Source organism: Ornithorhynchus anatinus, chromosome 14 (assembly GCF_004115215.2).
Source record: "Ornithorhynchus anatinus isolate Pmale09 chromosome 14, mOrnAna1.pri.v4, whole genome shotgun sequence".
NCBI lineage: Eukaryota > Metazoa > Chordata > Mammalia > Monotremata > Ornithorhynchidae > Ornithorhynchus > Ornithorhynchus anatinus.
Genome location: NC_041741.1, coordinates 11,822,494 through 11,843,231, shown reverse-complemented (window position 1 = coordinate 11,843,231; position 20,738 = coordinate 11,822,494). Strand labels below are relative to the sequence as shown.

The following is a 20,738-nucleotide window of genomic DNA, read 5'->3' as shown; positions in this document are numbered from 1 at the left end:
TTTTTTATCACAACAATGTTATGCCACAGACTAAAGAATGAATGAGACCTGGAAATGAGAGAGGGGAGAAGAAAATTAGGAATGAAATATTAGTGGAAGGGTAAAACCTGCTCTATCTGTCCTCATAGTAATTTTTGGATGTAAGTGAGCTAAGTAAACAGCCATTTGCAAAAAGCTCACTAATCAGCCCAGTTAAAGTAACCAATCCCAGAGGAGCAGCGTGGCCTAGTGGATAGAGCATGGGCCTGAGAGTCTGAAGAACCTGGGTTCTAATCCCAGCTCTGCCATTTGTCTGCTGTATGACTTTGGGCAAGTAACTTAATTTCTCTGTGCCTCAGTTCCCTCCTTCTGTAAAATGGGGGTTAAAACTGTGAGCCCTACGTAGAACAGGAACTGTGCCCAACCTGATTACCTTGTGTCTACCCCAGCACTTAGAACAGTATCTGGCACATACTAAACACTCAACAATTACTTCATTGTTATTATTATTATTACTATTATTAAAAATAATAAGATTGGTTTTAGAGGAGACAGGAACATTCTCACTGAACCACCTCACTATAAACCAGGTTTTTTTTTAATCCTATTTGTTAAGTGCTTACTGCCCATTGTTGGGCAGGGACTATCTCTATCGCCAAATTGTACATTCCAAGTGCTTAGTATATTGCTCTGCACACAGTAAGTGCTCAGTAAATACGATTGAATGAATGAATGCCAGGTGCTGTACTAAGCAGAGGAGTAGATACAAGCTACAAGACTGTCACAAGGGTGACAATGGTTGACTCACCAGCTGTCCTTAATGATCACAACTGCCACACATGGCCCTTTTTGCAGCAGTTATGTGAGCTAGAGGATAAGTTGATCTTTGTTGGTTATCAGGTGAACTTTCAGGGTATTTTCTGGTCCTGAATGTCATGCCTGCCATGCCTCTGTCTGGGTGGAAATTGCACCCTTTTTTCTCTTTTTCATGATCTAAACCCTACAGTGACAAACAAAACGCCAAACTCTCAGGAAGTTAGCTGATAATTTAGACATGGGCCAGTAATTTATTTTTCTCATCATGTGTTATAACACCTTGGATCCCTGAAGCCAGACCTTAGTGGCACCCATTCTGTCCTTGGTGTCTCTGAGGAAGGTAAATATAAGTTCCTGGTAGAGCCCTGCATTTATGATTGGATTTTTTTTTAGATTCGACATTAATAACAAGACTCTCGGTGGACCTGTTCTCAGTCCCTATTAGATGGTGATCCCCATGTGGAATAGGGACTGTGTCTGATCTGATTGTATTGTACCTACCCAACGCTTAATACAGTGCTTGGCCTATAGTAAGTGCTTCACAAACACCACACCACACCACAAAGAGATTATCCTTGGATGTCTGGCTAAAATGTTCAAATCAGCATGAAATAGTCCAACTGTCAAGAATCAGGTTCATCCTTGCTTTCATCATCATCATCAATGGTATTTATTGAATGCATACTGTGTGCAAAGCACTGTACTAAGTGCTTGGGGTACTGCAATACAACAGAGTTGGTAGACGAGTTTCCAGAGCTTACAGTCTATAGAGGGAGAGAGATATATTAATATAAATAACATATAATTTATAAATGTAAATATATATATATTTCATGTGAGCAGTAGGGCAGCCTTGCAAATAAGTTCAAAACATTTATCAGCCCACCCTCTCAGACCCATAGAGAATGAAGCTCCTACTAGTACTACTAATTACAGTATTTATTAAGTGTTCACTGTGTGCTAAGCACTTTGCTAAGAGCTGGAGTAGATGCCATGTAATGAGTTTGGACACAGTCCCTGTCCCACATGAGCTCATGGTCTAGGTAGGTGGGATTAGGTTTTAATCCCCCACTTTACAGATGAGGAAACTGAGGCACAGGGAAGTTCAGTAAGGTTATACAGCAGGTAAGTGGCTGAGCTGGGATTAAAGCCCAGGTCCTCTGGCTCCTAGGCCTGCTTCCCCAGCATTACCAGTCTTTACGACTTCCTTTCACTGTTTTCCTTTCCACCAGAGCCTACTTGAAAGGCTTGATTAGGAATCATCCCTTAATGTGACTTAAATGTGACTTAATCTAGCTTAGAATAGTGCTTGGCACATAGTAAGACATAATTATTATTATTTAAATACTCATTCATTCATTCATTCAATAGTATTTATTGAGCGCTTACTATGTGCAGAGCACTGTACTAAGTGCTTGGGATGAACAAGTCGGCAACAGATAGAGACAGTCCCTGCCGTTTGACGGGCTTACAGTCTAATCGGGGGAGACGGACAGACAAGAACAATGGCACTAAACAGCGTCAAGGGGAAGAACATCTCGTAAAAACAATGGCAACTAAATAGAATCAAGGCGATGTACAATTCATTAACAAAATAAATAGGGTAACGAAAATATATACAGTTGAGCGGACGAGTACAGTGCTGTGGGGATGGGAAGGGAGAGGTGGAGGAGCAGAGGGAAAAGGGGAAAATGAGGCTTTAGCTGCGGAGAGGTAAAGGGGGATGGCAGAGGGAGTAGAGGGGGAAGAGGAGCTCAGTCTGGGAACGCCTCTTGGAGGAGGTGATTTTTAAGTAAGGTTTTGAAGAGGGAAAGAGAATCAGTTTGGCGGAGGTGAGGAGGGAGGGCGTTCCAGGACCGCGGGAGGACGTGACCCAGGGGTCGACGGTGGGATAGGCGAGACCGAGGGACGGCGAGGAGGTGGGCGGCAGAGGAGCGGAGCGTGCGGGGTGGGCGGTAGAAAGAGAGAAGGGAGGAGAGGTAGGAAGGGGCAAGGTGATGGAGAGCCTTGAAGCCTAGAGTGAGGAGTTTTTGTTTGGAGCGGAGGTCGATAGGCAACCACTGGAGTTGTTTAAGAAGGGGAGTGACATGCCCAGATCGTTTCTGCAGGAAGATGAGCCGGGCAGCGGAGTGAAGAATAGACCGGAGCGGGGCGAGAGAGGAGGAAGGGAGGTCAGAGAGAAGGCCGACACAGTAGTCTAGCCGGGATATAACGAGAGCCCGTAATAGTAAGGTAGCCGTTTGGGTGGAGAGGAAAGGGCGGATCTTGGCGATATTGTAGAGGTGAAACCGGCAGGTCTTGGTAACGGATAGGATGTGTGGGGTGAACGAGAGGGACGAGTCAAGGATGACACCGAGATTGCGGGCCTGCGGGACGGGAAGGATGGTCGTGCCATCCACGGTGACGGAGAAGTCTGGGAGCGGACCGGGCTTGGGAGGGAAGATGAGGAGCTCAGTCTTGCTCATGTTGAGTTTTAGGTGGCGGGCCGACATCCAGGTGGAGACGTCCCGGAGGCAGGAGGAGATGCGAGCCTGAAGGGAGGGGAGAGGACAGGGGCGGAGATGTAGATCTGCGTGTCATCTGCGTAGAGATGGTAGTCAAAGCCGTGAGAGCGGATGAGTTCACCGAGGGAGTGAGTGTAAATGGAGAATAGAAGAGGGCCAAGAACTGACCCTTGAGGAACTCCAACAGTTAAAGGATGGGAGGGGGAGGAGGCTCCAGCGTAGGAGACCGAGAATGATCGGCCAGAGAGGTAAGAGGAGAACCAGGAGAGGACAGAGTCCGTGAAGCCAAGGTGAGATAAGGTATGGAGGAGGAGGGGATGGTCGACAGTGTCAAAGGCAGCAGAGAGGTCAAGGAGGATCAGAATGGAGTAGGAGCCATTGGATTTGGCAAGAAGGAGGTCATGGGTGACCTTAGAGAGAGCAGTCTCGGTAGAGTGGAGGGGACGGAAGCCAGATTGGAGGGGGTCTAGGAGAGAATGGGAGTTAAGGAATTCTAGGCATCGATTGTAGACGACTCGTTCTAAGATTTTGGAAAGGAAGGGTAGTAGGGAGATAGGACGATAACTGGAGGGGGAAGTGGGGTCAAGAGCGGGTTTTTTAGGATGGGGGAGACGTGGGCATGTTTGAAGGCAGAGGGGAAGGAGCCCTTGGAGATTGAGTGGTTAAAAATAGAAGTTAAGGAAGGGAGGAGGGCAGGGGCGATGGTTTTAAGAAGGTGAGAGGGAATGGGGTCCGAGGAGCAGGTGGAGGGGGTGGCACTTGCGAGGAGGGAGGAGATCTCCTCTGAGGATACTGCAGGGAAGGATGGGAAAGTAGGGGAGGGGGTTGTTGGGGGGGAGGGGAGAGGCGGAGGGGTGACTTTGGGGAGCTCAGACCTGATCGTGTTGATTTTCGTGAGGAAATAGGTGGCCAGATCATTAGGGGTGAGAGATGGGGGAGGGGGAGGAACAGGGGGCCTAAGGAGAGAGTTAAAGGTCCGGAACAATCGGCGGGGGTGACGGGCATGGGTGTCGATGAGGGAGGAGAAGAAGCTTTGCCTGGCGGAGGAGAGGGCAGAGTTAAGGCAGGAAAGGCTAAATTTGAAGTGTGTGAGGTCGGCTTGGTGCTTGGACTTTCGCCAGCAGCGCTCAGCAGCTCGAGCATAGGAGCATAGGAGGCGGACGGAGGAGGTGATCCAGGGCTGTGGGTTAGTGGACCGAGAGCGGCGGAGGGAAAGGGGGGCGAGAGAGTCGAGATGAGTAGAGAGGGTGGAGTTGAGAGCGGAGACCCGCTCGTCGAGAGTGGGAAGAGAGGACAGGGCGGCAAGGTGAGGCGAGATGCTATTGGAAAGACGGATGGGATCGAGAGAGCGGAGGTCTCTGTGGGGCAGTAGCGAAGAGTAAATACCATAATTATTATTAAATATGTACAGAACTACTATATCCCCAAGATTTTGCTATATTTGGAGAGTGCTGGGAAACTCCTAGAGGCAGGCCCCAGTTGCATTCATTGGGGGATGTTTTCTTAAAGTGTGCTCAAAGTGGGTTTGCAATTCCACACTAAGCTAATTACCTGAACCATTCCTCCTTTTTGAAGAATTAAACCATTTAAAAAAAGTTTCCTCCATTATTTAGTACCCCACTAGATAAGGTGTGACTCCATAAAGTTTAAGAACTCATTTATTACATTACTTGATCAGACCTTGTGTTTATTTAGTAAAACAATCCATAAACCCAGATAGGGGAGAACGCCTCTCCTTTCTTTGCTGGGGAAAGTGTTAGGAGGAGCTCAAGAAGATAATTAACTATGAAACAATAGGAGGCTTGCTGGGTAGCAGTAGTGTGAAAACAGTTACTCCTCACACACAAAACAGGGGAAATTGGCTTGCTGGATAAAAAAGGAAGTGTCAGATTGGAAGACTGAAAAGACTGCCAGCAGAACTAGATAGCTCTATGCATCATGAATGCAATTGTTTTAACACTAAATTCCACAGCCTTCTAAATTTAAATGCATGTAAATGTCGGTGGAAACCGAGCTTAATATTCTACATTAAAATCATTTTTCTTAAAATTCTAGGTCTTGTTGATGACTCCTTCTCTCTACCTACTTTTCTTCAGAGTACAAAAAAAAATTGGAAGATTCAGCTCAGGGTCCTCCAAAACCAGCATAAACAGAGGGGTTCGATGGGCATTGTGTTCATTATATTTTAATGAACACATTATTTTTATTTTACTACCAAAATTGTAAACAGAAAGTTTGTTTTGATTTAGCTATTTTACAAAGCAAAGACTTAGGATGTGAGTTTCCTTTCAAAACTTCCTTCTGCAGCCTTAGCGTTCCCTGAAGCAGCCCCATTTTGGCAGGGATTCATTTCTGTGTGGTGCCAAAAAGAACAGAATAAACAAACACTGCTTAATGCAGCTGGTTAGGTAATTTACATATTACTGCACACCAAACAAGGAGACCTGAATATGGATTAGAGCTACAGTGATGACACAAATGTCATATAGATAAAGAGAAACAAAATTCAACACACCATTGTTTATTTTGCCACTGCTACTGTATATATGTGAAGCTCCAAGGGGGAAAAAAAAACAAGGAATTTCTTTGGAAAGAAAAATATCCCTTCAGTAAATCAAATGGATTATTTCTATTTTTTAAAGGCAGGGATAAACCCTAGGTATATAGATACAGTGTTATTACTGTAACTCTTCTGATAGTTTATCCCATGAAGAGATAGTAACGCCATTATGGGGGACACCTAAGTGGATGGGAGGAGTCTAGTTAGAATCAGTCTTTATGCACTGGACTCCCTGAAGCTTTATATGAAATGCCATTGACCCTCCAACAACCATATTAGAATGACCACATCCATAGCTCCAATGGCCACTTTCACTGTAATCCACGCTTCTCCTTGGAAAACCAGAATGAGACCTCATGTACAGTATTCACTGAGCATCTACTACGTGCAGAGCACTAAAACTAGGCATTTGAGAAAGTCAATTGAATTAGTTGACATGACCCATGCCTATAAAGCGCTTAAAATCAGTTGGGGACACAGATGCTGAAATAAATTACATGTAGGGATTTTTGCATGAGTTAATGGACTATGTAAATTTTGTAAGTGCTACAGGTAGCTGAGTGTACTAAAGTGATTAAGTGGCACAGAAGTGAGGAAGTGGCAGTTGTGGGGGTAAAAGTGGGAACAGAAATTGATCAGGGATAGTCTCCTGGAGGAGATGTGACTTCAGAAGGGTATTAATGTGGATTGTTGGCTATGAGGCAGTGAGAGAGTTAAGCACTCAACACCACTGATTGATTGATTCCAGGAAGTGGGGACGACATGAGTGAGAAGTTGGCAATGGGGAAGACAAGAGTGAAGCAGTGAGAAGGTTAGCTTAAGAGGAACGAAGAATGTGAGGTTGGGGGAAGGAAGTGGGAGAAGTGAGTGAATAAATAGGAGGGAGAGACCTGGCTGATTAAGTGCCTTGAACCTGACAGTCATGAGTTCCTGCTTGATACCCAGAGAAATGGGCAATCATTAGACATATCTAACAAGTAGGGAGTGATGTGCAGAATGATGTTCTAGAAATATGATCCAGGCAGCATTGGCTAGGGGAGAGACTGGAGGCAGGAAGATCAGTGAGGAGGCTGATGCAACTGTCAAATCAGTGTATAAACAAGTGACCAGAACAGAGGGAGGGGTGGCAATTTGGATGGAGAGGAAAGTGCAGATTAAGGAGTTGTCTTCATTGTATTATTATTGATTTTATTTATAGTAATTGTTAAGCACTTACTATGTGCCAAGAACTGTACTAAGCACTGGAATATATGCAAGCTAATCAGTTTGGACAACATCCATGATCCACATGGGGATCACAGTCTTCACCACCATTTTACAGATGAAGTAACTGAAGCACAGAGAAGTTAAGTGGCTTCCCCAAGGTCATACAGCATACAAGTGGTGGAGCCAGGATTAGAAGCCAGGTCCTTCTGACTCCCAGGCCTATGCTTTTCCCACTAAGCCATGCTGCTTCTCATGGCCCTGCCTACAAATGTCCCTCTCCTTTCTGCTCCAGATACAGTTGCTGTGGCTCTCTGGCTCTCCTCTTGCCAGACAGGTTCATCAACTCAGTTAGTTTGGTGGGCACTTGTGGAGTATTATTTAGCTTTTTACTTTGAGTAAAAATTGAATCCTCAATGGCTTTTAGCTTTTAAGTCACAGTTCAAAGGCACCAATATCTTCATGGCAAGTGTAATTTTGAGGTTACTGTTAACTTTTGAGTGCTTACAAGAGACCCTAATGGCTAAACTCTGCTTGACATCACAGCACCCTGGGTCTTATCTGATGAACTGCTATTTACCATACTATTCAGTATAGCGTTCAGCACAAACATACCAGTGTCCTTCATGCTCAAAGAAGATGAGATCGATGATGAAATTCACATTTGAGTGTGTGTATAATTGACAAGCCTAGAAACGAGTTTAATAAATACCATGAATAATGGTAATAATGATGCATGTTGACAAATAATGTTAAGGTAAACTTGCTTAAGGTAGAGGATAGGTCTCAAGCATCGGAATCAAATATTCTAATCTTGGTTTCGAGGAGAGGATTGTATATTGGAGCAAGGAAAACACTGACATTCTTACAAGAGAGAAGTAAAAATTAACAGTGGGTGCCAATTATTTAAAGAAATTCCAGATTTCTTGCAAAGAGGGGAAAGAGAGACCACCTCACCAGAAAAAATGACCAACCAAACATTCCCAAATGTCACATTCCAAAATATATTGGCAATTTGTCACACAAGTACCCTCAGATCAATTTCAGTCAACAGTGGCAGAATAATGATGAGTTTGTAAATCCATTTGGGCAGTAAAAGCATTAAGGAAAACTAAATTAAAAATTAATTACATGTTCAACTAATTAAATAGTTAATTTCTTAAACTAAATTAAAAATGAAATTTTCTCAGATCTTTTTAGTTTAATCCTAATTTTAAGAAAATGGTCCAGAGGCTAGAAACCAAACTGAATTGAAAATCTTAAAATTAATCTCACTAATGCCAGCACCCTGGGAGAACATGCACCTTGTATTGGAAGCAATTTCCGTATTTTGTTCTGGAATGTTCGGGTCGACACTCACATAGAAAGCCACATGCCCTAAGTGGATGATGATGATGATCATGATCATGATCATGATGATAAAGGTGGAGATGAAAGAAAACCCAGCTGCAGATTTTTTTCTGGAGAGGATTGCTAAAACTATGAAATCCATGTGAAGTTATAAAGCCCTTAATGGATGGACATGATTGTCATTATACCCATGTGTTTGATATATCTCAAAACAAATGTGAAACCTTTAAGATGCCTGGGACAACATGGAGTCAGATGCTGTTTCAGTTGATAACAGACTGGGGCAAGACAGGGCTCAGAAAAGGTTGCAGGTACTAGCAGAGCAGCATCATAAAGAGTTTCAACATCTATATGCACCAGCTTATTGAAAACAGAATGATGCTTTATAGAAGTATTAAATGGCCTGAATAAGGATAGTTCACAAGTGAGTTGGGTTTTCAGTTTTATTGAATTTTTATTTTTCTGCATCCTAATTTCTTTCAGGTTCTGGGCATGTGGCCCCAGGCTAATTTGCACAACTGCATTAATTCCTACAAAATCAGGACGTCATCTCTTTTGGGGTAACTAGAGAGTTCTTTATTGGTATTTCTATTTATTCCCCAGATTGACTAAACACAAACAACTTTCCACTTGGCATTCAGCAAACCTGGCCAATTATGTGTTATAAAGCTGTAAGCAGAATTCAGGTAAAATACTGGACTCGGATAAAGTGGAAATTACAATCAACGGCCCTGTGGGCTAGTAGTAAGAAAAGGGAGAAGAGTTAAGGATATTGGAAGATCCATCCCTAATCAAGATGAGGATTGTCCAGAGTCATCTAACTGTCCCACCCAGTGTCTTCAGATGTCAGCTGTTGGCGATGGAATCGTAATAGACTGGACCTGAGGTTCAGCCAGGATGGCTTTCACTTCTGTTCTTATAAGATCAGGAAACATTTTATCTATCATTCAGTGTTTTCCCTGTCTCTTCAATCACTGAGCACATGTGACCATTGGGCACACTCTGTACAGTTTCCACTAAAATAAAGGGTGACAGCAGGGGGCTAGGTTCAAGGGGGTGATACTGGGATTTGAGGGCTCTTTATCCTGAGGCAACTGGGATTTTATTGTCACTTCCATCCATCACATTTTTAAACTATTACTGTCTACTTAGTGACCAACCTCAGTAGTATGTGTCAGTTTGTAGCCCAGAATAATAATATTAGTATTTGTTAAGTGCTTACTATGTGCAGAGCACTGTTCTAAGTGCTGGGGAAGATACAGGGTAATCAGGTTGTCCCACGTGAGGCTCACAGATAATCCCCATCTTACAGATGAGGTAACTGAGGCACAGAGAAGTGAAGTGACTTGCCCACAGTCACACAGCTGACAAGTGGCAGAGCCGGGAGTCGAACTCATGACCTCTGACTCCGAAGCCCAGGCTCTTTCCACGTAGCCACGCTGCTTTCCTGCCTCACACTGCTTCCCTTCCCTGCCAGAACTGCCTCAGAGTGGTAGTTAGCTAACCAACTCCAAGAAAGAAATCAGGGACTGTCTGTGTAGGTGAGCAAAGCCGGGATGATCTGTCTTTTCTTTTGGGCTGCGTTTGCAGCCCGCACCCTAGCAGGATCAGGATGTCTGCCCTCTACTACTGTTTGCTCTGTGGGTCAGACAGAAGGCTGTGTACTTGGAAACTGCAACCTTTCCACAGAGTCTCAACTTTAGACCAAAGGTATCAGCCTATCATTTAAAAAATAATAGTCAGCCACCAGGACCTAACACCAAAAACACTTCATTGTTAGTGACTTAGGGAGGTATGTTAAGTTTGTGAGGCCAAAAGCTCTGTCTTAATATATGGTCATTATAGGCAGGGAACATGTCTGTTAATTCCACTGTATTGTACTCTCCCAAGTGCTAAGTATGGTGCTCTGCACATAGTAAGAGCTCAATAAATACCACTGATTGATTGACTGATATGGTCAGCTTTAAGGGAGTGAAAATTATGAGAGATTGGACCCGAGACTGAGAGACATGGTCGCTCTGCCCAACTCCAGGACTGATCTTCCAAAATGGGTTTGAACAGTTTAATGAGTGGTCCTGGCCATAGGTGCCGACTCCCTGCTCGGCTTCACTCATCCCAGGGCTCTGACAAGACTTGAGAGCTGCCAACTGGGGCTAAAAAGATCCAAAATGGAAGCTTTCCCACCTGTTTGTTTTCTGAAGCTGGTCCCCTCTCAGGGCCTTCCTCTCCCCTCAAACACCTGCCTCCTTTCGACCCCCATACCCAAAATGAAAATATGGCAACTATGGTTATTATTATTATTGCTATTACTATACTTGTTGGTAAGTGCTTATTGTGTGTCAAGCACTGTTCTAAGTGCTGGGGTGGGTACAAATTAATCAGATCAGACCCAGTTTTCTTATCCTACATAGGGCTCAGAGACTAAGTAGTAGGGTAGAATAGGTGGGTATTGAATCCTTGTTCTTTATAATTGAGGAATCTGAGGCACAGAGAAGTTGAGTGATTTGCTTGAGGCTACCCTGCAAGCAAGTGGCAAACCCAGGATTAGAACCCAGGTCCTCTGACTCCCAGGTCCATGCTCCTTCCACTAGGCCATGCTGCTCCCCAGCATGGTCCTGCTGGTCCTGACTAGATGGGGGGTATTATGACCTAAAGGGCCGGGATGCAATTCTTCTACAAATCAATCAATCAAACAAAGGTATTTGCTGTGTGCTTACTGTGTGCAAAGCACTGTACTAGGGATTTGGGCAAGAACTATATAGAAGAGTTGGTAGACATGATCCTTGCCCACAAGGAGCTTACAGCCTTTCGATGGTTGACAGTTTACAGAGAGAGACACAGTCTACTGCAGGAGACTCCTTCCACTATAAATTGAATCAGTTCGAGTTGAGAACAAAAATGATGGAAAAAAAAAGGGCTATGAAGAAAGGAATTAAGATGACTTCCAGTAGAAGAGAAGGCATGGGGCTATGTTTGTTACTGGATACAAGGACTGTAAGTAACAGGAAGATGACTAGTTGTTCTCTGTTTCCACAGAACAAAATAAAGAACAATAAGAAATGTGTTTGCATTGCAACAAAGGATGGTTTTGCTCAACACATGGAAGAACTTGATTGCAATGGTAATCAAGCAGTGGATTAGGTAATTGAAGGAGTTTGTGGAACCTCCAACCCTGGATGTCTTTTAGAAAAGAAAAATCAAATTTAGGAATTTGCCTGCATGGAAGCAGGGGGATGGACTGGATGAATGATAAAGATCCTTTTAAGGTCTGTGACCCTGTGATGTAATACATAGTCTGCAACCTCTGGGCTTTCAACAAATTTGTTCATCTTTTTTCAACAGAGGAAATTCATGCCCTTGAGCTGAGCTGATGAACCACGTTTTTCTTCCATGTTTGGAAGAAAAATAAGTCTCTTATCAACACACACCCTTTGAAAGGGCCTTTTGAGTATCTGAGATCGAACAGGAAAGACTCTGAAAGAGAAGAGAGCAGCTTTTGACTCGTTTTAAGTTTAAAGAAATCTCTTGTATGTAATTAAGTGCACATAATTACATAATTACTTGATTATGTAGCACCACTAAAATTTTACAGGAGGTTTTTTCCGTGCAACTCCAGCCTTATAAAAATAATTGCCAGAGTCAAAATTATTTATTAAATGTGGTGATTCTTTCCTAGGTATTTTTAGAATCAGGGATTGTTTGTGTTTTGCAGACAACCTAGAGAAGTGTGTAATTTAATACAGCATGTGTCACTGAAATAAAACTTCAGAAGGACTACAGAAGTCAATGCTTCCCCCACCCCCTTGAGGCTACAGCTGAGAGAAAAACTAATAGAGAAGTGGTGACGCTGAGAAGAGGTGTCGTACTGATACTGGCATTCAAAAGAGTTTTTTGAAGAGTTTTTTTGGTCCTCTTTTCCAAAAACCATCAGAGGGGTGAGGGTGGGAGTGACAGCATCTCACCTATAGGGCATTTTAAACATTTTCCCTCTCCCAGAATGGCAGGGGGAGTTCATTCTTTTTCTTTTCTTTTTTTTAAGGGAGTCATTGCTCCATTCTCAAGTTCTTAGAACTCTAATTAAAATGTGGTAATTGGTTATGTTACCTCAATTACCATGATGCATGGACATTGATGCAAAGTGACACCAATTGAATCCCGTGGGTGTGATACCCTGGGGCCGGCCCATTTATCGTGGCCTTATTATTTTCAATTATGGGGCTGGATGTACGACATACTTTCTGAGCCACTTTGGGGGCGCACCATGTGGACACACTTTGGGATTCTACAGGGGAACACTTAGGAGGCAGAGCAGGAGAAAGACAAAAAGAAAGAAAGCATTTTCAGGAAGAAGGGCACCAGTTTTAAAACCATCAAGAAATCTGGGCTATTTTGGGCGCATCAAAGGAATTAGAGTATCTAAAAGGAACTCAAGTTATTTTTGCTAAAAAGAGTCATATTAGGGACCCAGTTTCTACAGAAAATGTCTGTTTTTGTTGATTGAGAGAAGTGGCCTGAGGCCCTTCCAGAGAATTTACCTCAAGTCTAAACAGCAGAAACTCAAACTGGAAAATTTCTAGGACAAAATTTCCCTTTCTTTTCTGATGTGTAAGTGTTGTATCTAGCAGGCAGATCTCCATTGTATACTTTGCTGACTCCAGCAGAATGTATAGTGACAGGTCAAGTTGAGGTTTTTACATAAAAATGCCATTACTGGGTCAGACCAATGTCCATCCAGACCAGGAATTCTGTTTCTGCTAAGGGCAGCAGGATGCTTGGAGTCATATGGCATTGGTGGCTCTCCTGGACACCCATGCTCATGGTTAGGGATGGAGTAAGTCAACTGCTTACCTTCCACTCCTTCCAATCTCATCTACCTTGTCCATATCCTCCCTCTGACCTGGAACTGCCTCCTCCTCCATATATGAGAGATCACCACTCTCCCCACCTTCAGAGACTTATAATAATGTTGGTATTTGTTAAGCGCTTACTATGTGCAGAGCACTATTCTAAGCACTGGGGGGATACAAGGTGATCAGGTTGTCCCACGTGGGGCTCACAGTTTTAATTCCCATTTTACAGATGAGGGATCTGAGGCACAGAGAAGTAAAGCGACTTGCCTAAAGTCACACAGCTGGCAAGCGGCGGAAGCGGGATTCAAACTCATGACCTCTGACTCCCAAGCCCGGGCTCTTGCCACTGAGCCTCGCTGCTTCTCTAATTAAAATCACATCTCCTGCAAGAGACCTTCCCTAACTAAGCCCTCTTTTCCCCTACTTCCTCTCAAATCTGCATTGCCTATGCACTTGGTTCTATACCCTTTGTATATATTATTACCCTATTTATTTTGTTAATGAGATGTACATCACCTTGATTCTATTTATTGCTATTGTTTTAATGAGATGTACATCCCCTTGTTTCTATTTATTCCTATTGTTTTTGTCTGTCTCCCCCAATTAGACTGTAAGCCCATCAATGGGCAGGGACTGTCTCTGTTGCCGATTTGTACATTCCAAGTGCTTAGTACAGTGCTCTGCACATAGTAAGCGTTCAATAAATGCTATTGAATGAGTGAATGAATGATATTTGCCTGACCCTCAGCCTCACAGCACTTATATACACATCTGTAATTTATTTATATTAACATTTATATTAATACCTATCTCTCCCTCTAGACTGTAAGGTCCTTGTCGGTATGATACATGTCTACCACCTCCGTTGTAATGTACTCTCCCAAGCACTTGTACAGTGCTCAGCACATAGAAGAGGCTCAATAATTATGACTCATTGATTGATGGACCTATTATTACACAGATAAACCATACTAAGACTATTTGAACCATTTCTGAGCTTGCTATCATCCCTAACTTTCCCTTTATCACCCATGAATTTATCTACATACTTCCTGAGTCTATTATATTTTCAATCTACCCACCTTCCTGTGGTTTGGGATTCCATAGATTTCCCACCTGCTGTGCAGAGAAAGGAGAATCTCACCTAGGGATGGTGGCCTAGGGGGCTGAGTGGGCAGCTTGAGGAACCTGATTTGGGACTGATTGACTTTCCCAACTGGTGATACAATTATACAAGGATCAGGTTATCTGTGCATAAAAAGTAACTTTCCCCTGCAGCACTTGAACAGTGACCCAAATTCTCCTGCTAGTGGGAGGGAGCATGGGTACTTTACGTCACTGGAATTCTGTGTCCTGTCCTCCCAACCAACTGCAGCCATCATGCAAAATACTCTAACCATGCCCAGCCTGCCACACACTGGATGCCACATTACGAGGAAGCAGCATGGCCTAGTGAAAAGAGCACAGGTCTGGGAGTCAGAAAATCTGGGTTCTAATCTCAGCTCTGCCACTTTTCTATTGTGTAACTTTGGGCAAGTCATTTACTCCTCAGTTGCCTCATCTGTAAAATGGGGATTAAGACTGTGAGTCCCATATGGGACAGGAACTGTGTCCAAGCCAATTATCTTGTATCAACCCCAGTGCTTAATATAGTGTCTGGAGCATAGTAAGTGCTTAACAAATACCATGATTATTATTATTAATAAATGGCCCAAGAATGAGCTTCTTTGACAAATGTGAAGGGGGCATGTATCTCTGAGAGGCAGCTAATTTTCCCTTTGGAGCAAGGTACATACACTCGAGCCAGTGAAATACCACTTAGTCCCACAAACAGCATTTATTTTACCCCATCCAAGTAGGTCAGCAAGCAGCATGAGGCATCTCCGTGACACTGAGATATCAAGCGGCATTTAGGATTGAGTGCTTACCGTACTACAGAAACCTATTACGATCTCAACTCCAGCCACAAGACACATTTCATCTCCATCACCACAGCAGCTCCCATCTCTAATTAGCACCAGGCACCTATTTACAAGTGCCACTGCTCCAAACAGCAAACTGCTCTGGCCCTGCACCTTCCTGGCTGGGGATGGAAAGACTTTGCTTTTACTTTGGGTAACTCCTATATCTAAGAAGCAGCCTGAAAAAGCTTTTCCCTGACGGACTTTACCACAGCTTCATGAAAGAGATAATGAAAACTCCATTCAGACTGACAGCCTTAAGTTCTACCCTCCAGAGAGCAAGGCTAGTCTTCCAGTCGTTCCCCCACCCCTAGTCATCATAGCAGAAACCCTGTTCTGTCTCTCTCTTCCAGGTTGGATACCGAGTACCACAGACACTGGAGTTCTCACAGCTGCTTTTGGTCTCCACTTCAGACATGTAATCGCTGCCAAAAAGAATAAAGCAATCTCTCCTGCCTCTCCTCTGTCCCCACAAATGGTTCAGTATCTTTACGGCTCAACAGAACTTGTCCAACCCCATTGCTCAAGAGCACTGACATTAAAAAGCCCATCTTGAACAGTTGAGCAACTTGAGTCCAAAACAACCACACAGAATTGTAAAGGCAAAGCCTCCCTTCCACCCTGTCTCAGCACCATCACAGATGCACCAGGAATGGAGAAGGCCAAGTGAATTATCTAACCTTCTGTTCCTAGTCCCCAGTGCCAAAAGAGTCCAGACAGCAAATCTTGGGCCACTTTTAAAAATAGACTCCTCCAAAGACCTCATTTTGCTTTTGCAAGACTTTTGCACTGGCTATCAATCGATTATGAATGTGGGAGCCTTCTGTTGACACACCTCTGGGCCAGAGGTCATGCAGGGAAATCTCCCCTGATTACAGATGATTTTGAAACCTGGTGACACTCCAGTTTGCCCCAGGCCTGATCTGGTGTCCCTACTATTGCACAGTGTAGTTTACCATCTAGTCATAGTGCAAGTCTCCAGATATGAGTCCTTCATTCCCACAGAATGTCATCAATATCGATGAGAGGATTGCAACGATTACTCAAATTACTGAACCTTTTTTTTCCACAGTATTTGTTAAGCACTTACTACGTGTCAAACATGGTTCTAAAGCACTGAGGTAGATACAAGTAGGGTGTACACAGTCCCTGTCCTGCATGGGGCTCACAGTCTAAGTAGAAGGGAGAACAGGAGAACTGAGGCTCAGAGAAGTTAAGTGACTTGCCCAAGGTCACACAGCAAGGATTTTGCAGAGCTGGAATTAGAACCCAAGTCCTGTGATTCCCAGGCTGATGCTTTTTCCACTAGGCCATGCTGCTTCTCTAGCCTTCCAAATTAATTTAGAAATTGTCATGAAAGGATTCCTTTACTCACTACTGCAATGAACCCAGCAATTCTCAGGGAGGTTTGGAGGGCCAGAGAACAGCATCGGACCAAAACTTGGGAGTGCAGGAGTCAAATCAAAGCAAAAGAGGTTAATAAATCTCAGAGAAGAAAGAGAGGGGGATTCAACATTTACCTCACTGATCTGCCTCAAAAATGGATGCTCAGATTGAACAGATCTGCCTTACAGCTAAATATTCATGGGATCTTCTATGATTAATGAATAGCCTTAGTGATAGGATGATGATCAAAAGAATTAATGGTGTACTTTGCTGAAGTTCTGTTGAAACCTGTGTGTGATTAAGAAAAAAGCAAAGGGAACATATACACTAAAGTGCATGTTATTAGTCAGGGAAATCTTCGGACAGCCGGGCTGTGAAAAATAGAGCTTCATTTAGTGGGTGCAGGGAACTACACCTTCAGTCAGCAAATCCACTTGTAAGATGAACATGTTTGCCGAGCCCTGGGAGAATGGCTGCTCGGAGAAAAATGAGAGAACAGTCAGTCGTTCTAAAAGCAAACATCACTCACCGGCCCATTTCCCAACTTCCGCTGAAGTCGCGTTTGCCACTGGACGGCCTGCATGACTATGGCTTCCCACCGCCTCTCCAGGTTGACGATGATCAGCTGCATTGACTGGTGGTCTGCGCTCAGGTTGCAGGTCTCTTGGTCATCCAGAAGGTGCTGGCACAGTCGCAGGACGGAGGCCACCCCCCGGCGCCTCTGTTTGATCTCACCACAGAGAGACTGTGATACAGAAAGGAATGAATCCAGAAAAATCAGGGCTAGGAAGGTCTCCCCATAGATTCAATCAACTGCTAACCGTCAAGTTTCTCTGGCGCATTTGGGCTTTCCTTGTCATTTCAAGTCCACTCATAAAACCAACAGGACAATGAGGTGATATTGAGGTTTTTTTGTTTGTTTGGGTTTTTTTGTGATAAGGACTCTCACTGAGCACAGGTTCCTTCCACCATGCCTGGCCCATCTCTTTCCACTGAGTTGTCTCCAGGAAAGATCATACTCCCACTTGTAAGCTTCTTGAGGGCAGGGATTGTGTCTCTTATTCAGGGGTATCTTCCTAACTGTTTAGTAGGGAGATCTGCACAGAGTGGGTGCTCAGTTAATACTCGTTTGATGAAATACAGACTCATTAGGAGGTCCATAGTGAATGAAAGGAATCTTCTTCAGTATCTGTTTCCCCCTACTGGTTTGTAAGCTCTTTGAGGGTAGGTGTGTCTTCTTACTCTAGTCCACATTCCCAAGAGCATAGTATCATTCTCTGCACAAACTCAATAAATATTATTGATTCACTGAATCTTTCTGGCCAAATGGAGGCCAGACTCTCAGAAGAAAGTATTTAATTGAAAACTCCTGGAAATTCTAAAGAATTAAAAAGCCAGTGGCAATCATATCTCAGTCACTGTAGAGCTGGGAAGTAGGAGGTGTTTAGTTATTAACACAGCTCAAAAAAAATAAGCAAGAACTTCCGCCTACCCATATCATGGCTTCCTGTGAAGGATAGACTATTAACCTGCACTTCTCTCTCCAGACTTGATTATCAAGACAGTAATGATGCTCCACAAACAGAAATTGGGAAGCAGAATCATTCCATCACTGTTTAGCTTAAAAACCACCAGTTAGCCAAATAGTTTAGAAGACTGTGCCTGTAAACAAGATGCCACCCTCGAAAAGGGTTTTACTGCTGCAGTGACCCTAAACTGAATGACTCATGCAAAATTGTGGGTATGTGTGTCTAAAAAATAGTCTATCTTTTCTTTGCCTTTGGATAGTGTGTAAGTGATATTCTAATTCAAAGCCTTCAAGAGAAATGATGATTATATCCACAAACATCACTGAATTACTAATCTCCTTCTCCTGGCACAATTGGACTGTTCTAACAGTTAACAGATTGCTTATTAATCAACAAGGGTAAACAAGACAATGCAATTTCATTTAGAGAGAGAGTTTTAATGCCTAAAAGTATTTGTGCTCAAAATGTTAATCCAGCTAAGGCTTCATTAGAAGAAGTCTTAAAATGATTAAGTGCATTTCATTGAAACATACACTGAGTAGTACTATATCAGCAGGTGGACATTTCATACAGATGTTCCACTTATTGATATAATGCATTCTATAGCCATTGAAATTACCCTAACTCAGTAATAGCCAGAATTCTATTATTTCTGTAATGAGAGAATCCTGTATCTTTAATATTTCTGAATTTTAAATAAGGTGAATGACAAATTCCCAAACCTCTATTTATGGCAAAATATGACCAGGAATTTTATTATTCAATTTAGACCAGTGCTGCATTTTCACTTCTGCTTCCTGAACTTTCCCTTATTTATTTTCCTAGAGCTCATTATTATTTCCCTACATGGCTCCCATTCGAACCAACCAGTCTGACATATTTCCTTCCTGATTCTGTTCATTAGTCCAGTATTAGAGCCAGAACTCATCCCTTCAATCCTTGAGAGAAACCCTTTTCGAAGTCATCCCCCATTTCCACCCAGCTCTGAGGTCGACCCCTCATCCTTCTTCTCAGCCTCCTGTTGGATCCATCTATTGTATGGTTCCTGTTTCCAGTTCTGCTATTCCCAAGTCATTTTATGGACAGTGACCTCGGTTTATGGGAGACATTTAAGATCCTACTTAGATTGAGAGATTTTCATTGAATTTTATTGGATTTCTTCTGGGTGACTGAGACATAAAATGGGAAATGATACGGTTTGGGGGAATGACATGGGATGTCTTCCTGCTGTGGTCTGAATCTTGCCAAACTCCCCCTGAAGTCTACTGGAAGGGCTGGGTCCCCAGCCAATGGACAACACTGTACTGTCTCGGCTTAATGTAGGGCTGAAATGAGATTCTCCAAGGCTACTACAGAGCTAGGACAGGCTGCCCCATCAATCAAGAGTGTTCAAAGTGGCTTCATTCAATCTGGAAACAGTCAAACAGCCCTGACAGGATGGTTGGGTTGTTTGAGTTCAAAGTTTCAATATACAAGTGTATTGTTGATTTTTTTAAAAGGCTACATTGAGACCACTTAACACCACCTGGATTTCCAACGTTATGCTTCAGACTGTACCATGCCCATCTTCAGTTTGAGGCAGTTGAAATGGATATAGTGATTAAAAATTGTGAAACAATTACAGTTAGTAGTAATAGTAGTTATATAGTGCAATGAACTAACTAAACGCTTGAGGAAATACAGCACAGTCCTCTAGACTGTAAGCTCACTGTAGGCAGGAAATATGTCTACTAATTATGTTGCACTAAACTCTCCCAAACATTTAGTACAGAGCCCTGACTACAATAAACGCTCAATAAATACCATTGATTGAATACAAGTCTGAGACATGTTCCCTGCCCACAAGGAGTTTAGGGTCTAGCCGTTCAAGTTTAATACTCTAGTTAGCCTAGAGGATCTGATTTTCCTACCTTCACCATGTTGCAGTATTTTAAAGATCCAAAGGGCTTAAACCGCATTCTGGTTGAATAACCTATCCCCACCCCCAACACACAAATCCTTACGTTGAAACAAAGTCATTACTTCACAACATAAAAAAGAAGGACCATTTTTACAGTCAAATACTTTTTCAGTGCATAGAGAGAAGCATTCTGCCATTCCCATATGATCATCATTGATCAACTGAATCCCTCCCCATAGCAACCATTAAAATAGTTATTTATGATTACTATAAATCTCATGCGTCTGGGCAATGCAGATGCCTGGGTTGGTTATTTAGGTGATTTCTATGGTAAATTAGGCCTATGAAATGTCAACACACAATTGAAGTGGAACAACTAAGCAGCCCCAATTCTATTTCACTTGTTTTTCCTGTAGAGATATGTTAAAAGAAGATTTCATGCAGAAACCTCTTTTAAACAGAGGTAACACTAATGCAAAGACATGACAACTGCCTATAAATCGAACAAAATTTTTTCTGCTTCCCAAATATAAATATATTCATTTGATCTAAACATGCAAAGAGAAGAATGTGTGGGAAGGAGGAAGATGAAGAAGAAAGCACTAAATGAGGAAAAGCATGATTATCCAACAACATGCTTACAAAATGGATCCCAAATGCTGCCACACTCATCCCCACCCTTCAATAATCTGTATGCGAT

General features: G+C 43.0%; 1 protein-coding gene across 1 annotated transcript in view; it reads right to left on the bottom strand.

Annotated features, from left to right (window-relative positions):
• LOC100081655 (A-kinase anchor protein 6) overlaps positions 1-20,738 on the bottom strand; it is a 113,916-nt gene that overhangs the window by 21,090 nt on the left and 72,088 nt on the right. Inside the window, exon 5 of the mRNA XM_029078758.1 lies at positions 17,139-17,354. Within this exon, the coding sequence (XP_028934591.1) occupies positions 17,139-17,354 (216 nt within the window). The remainder of the gene's footprint in view (positions 1-17,138; positions 17,355-20,738) is intronic.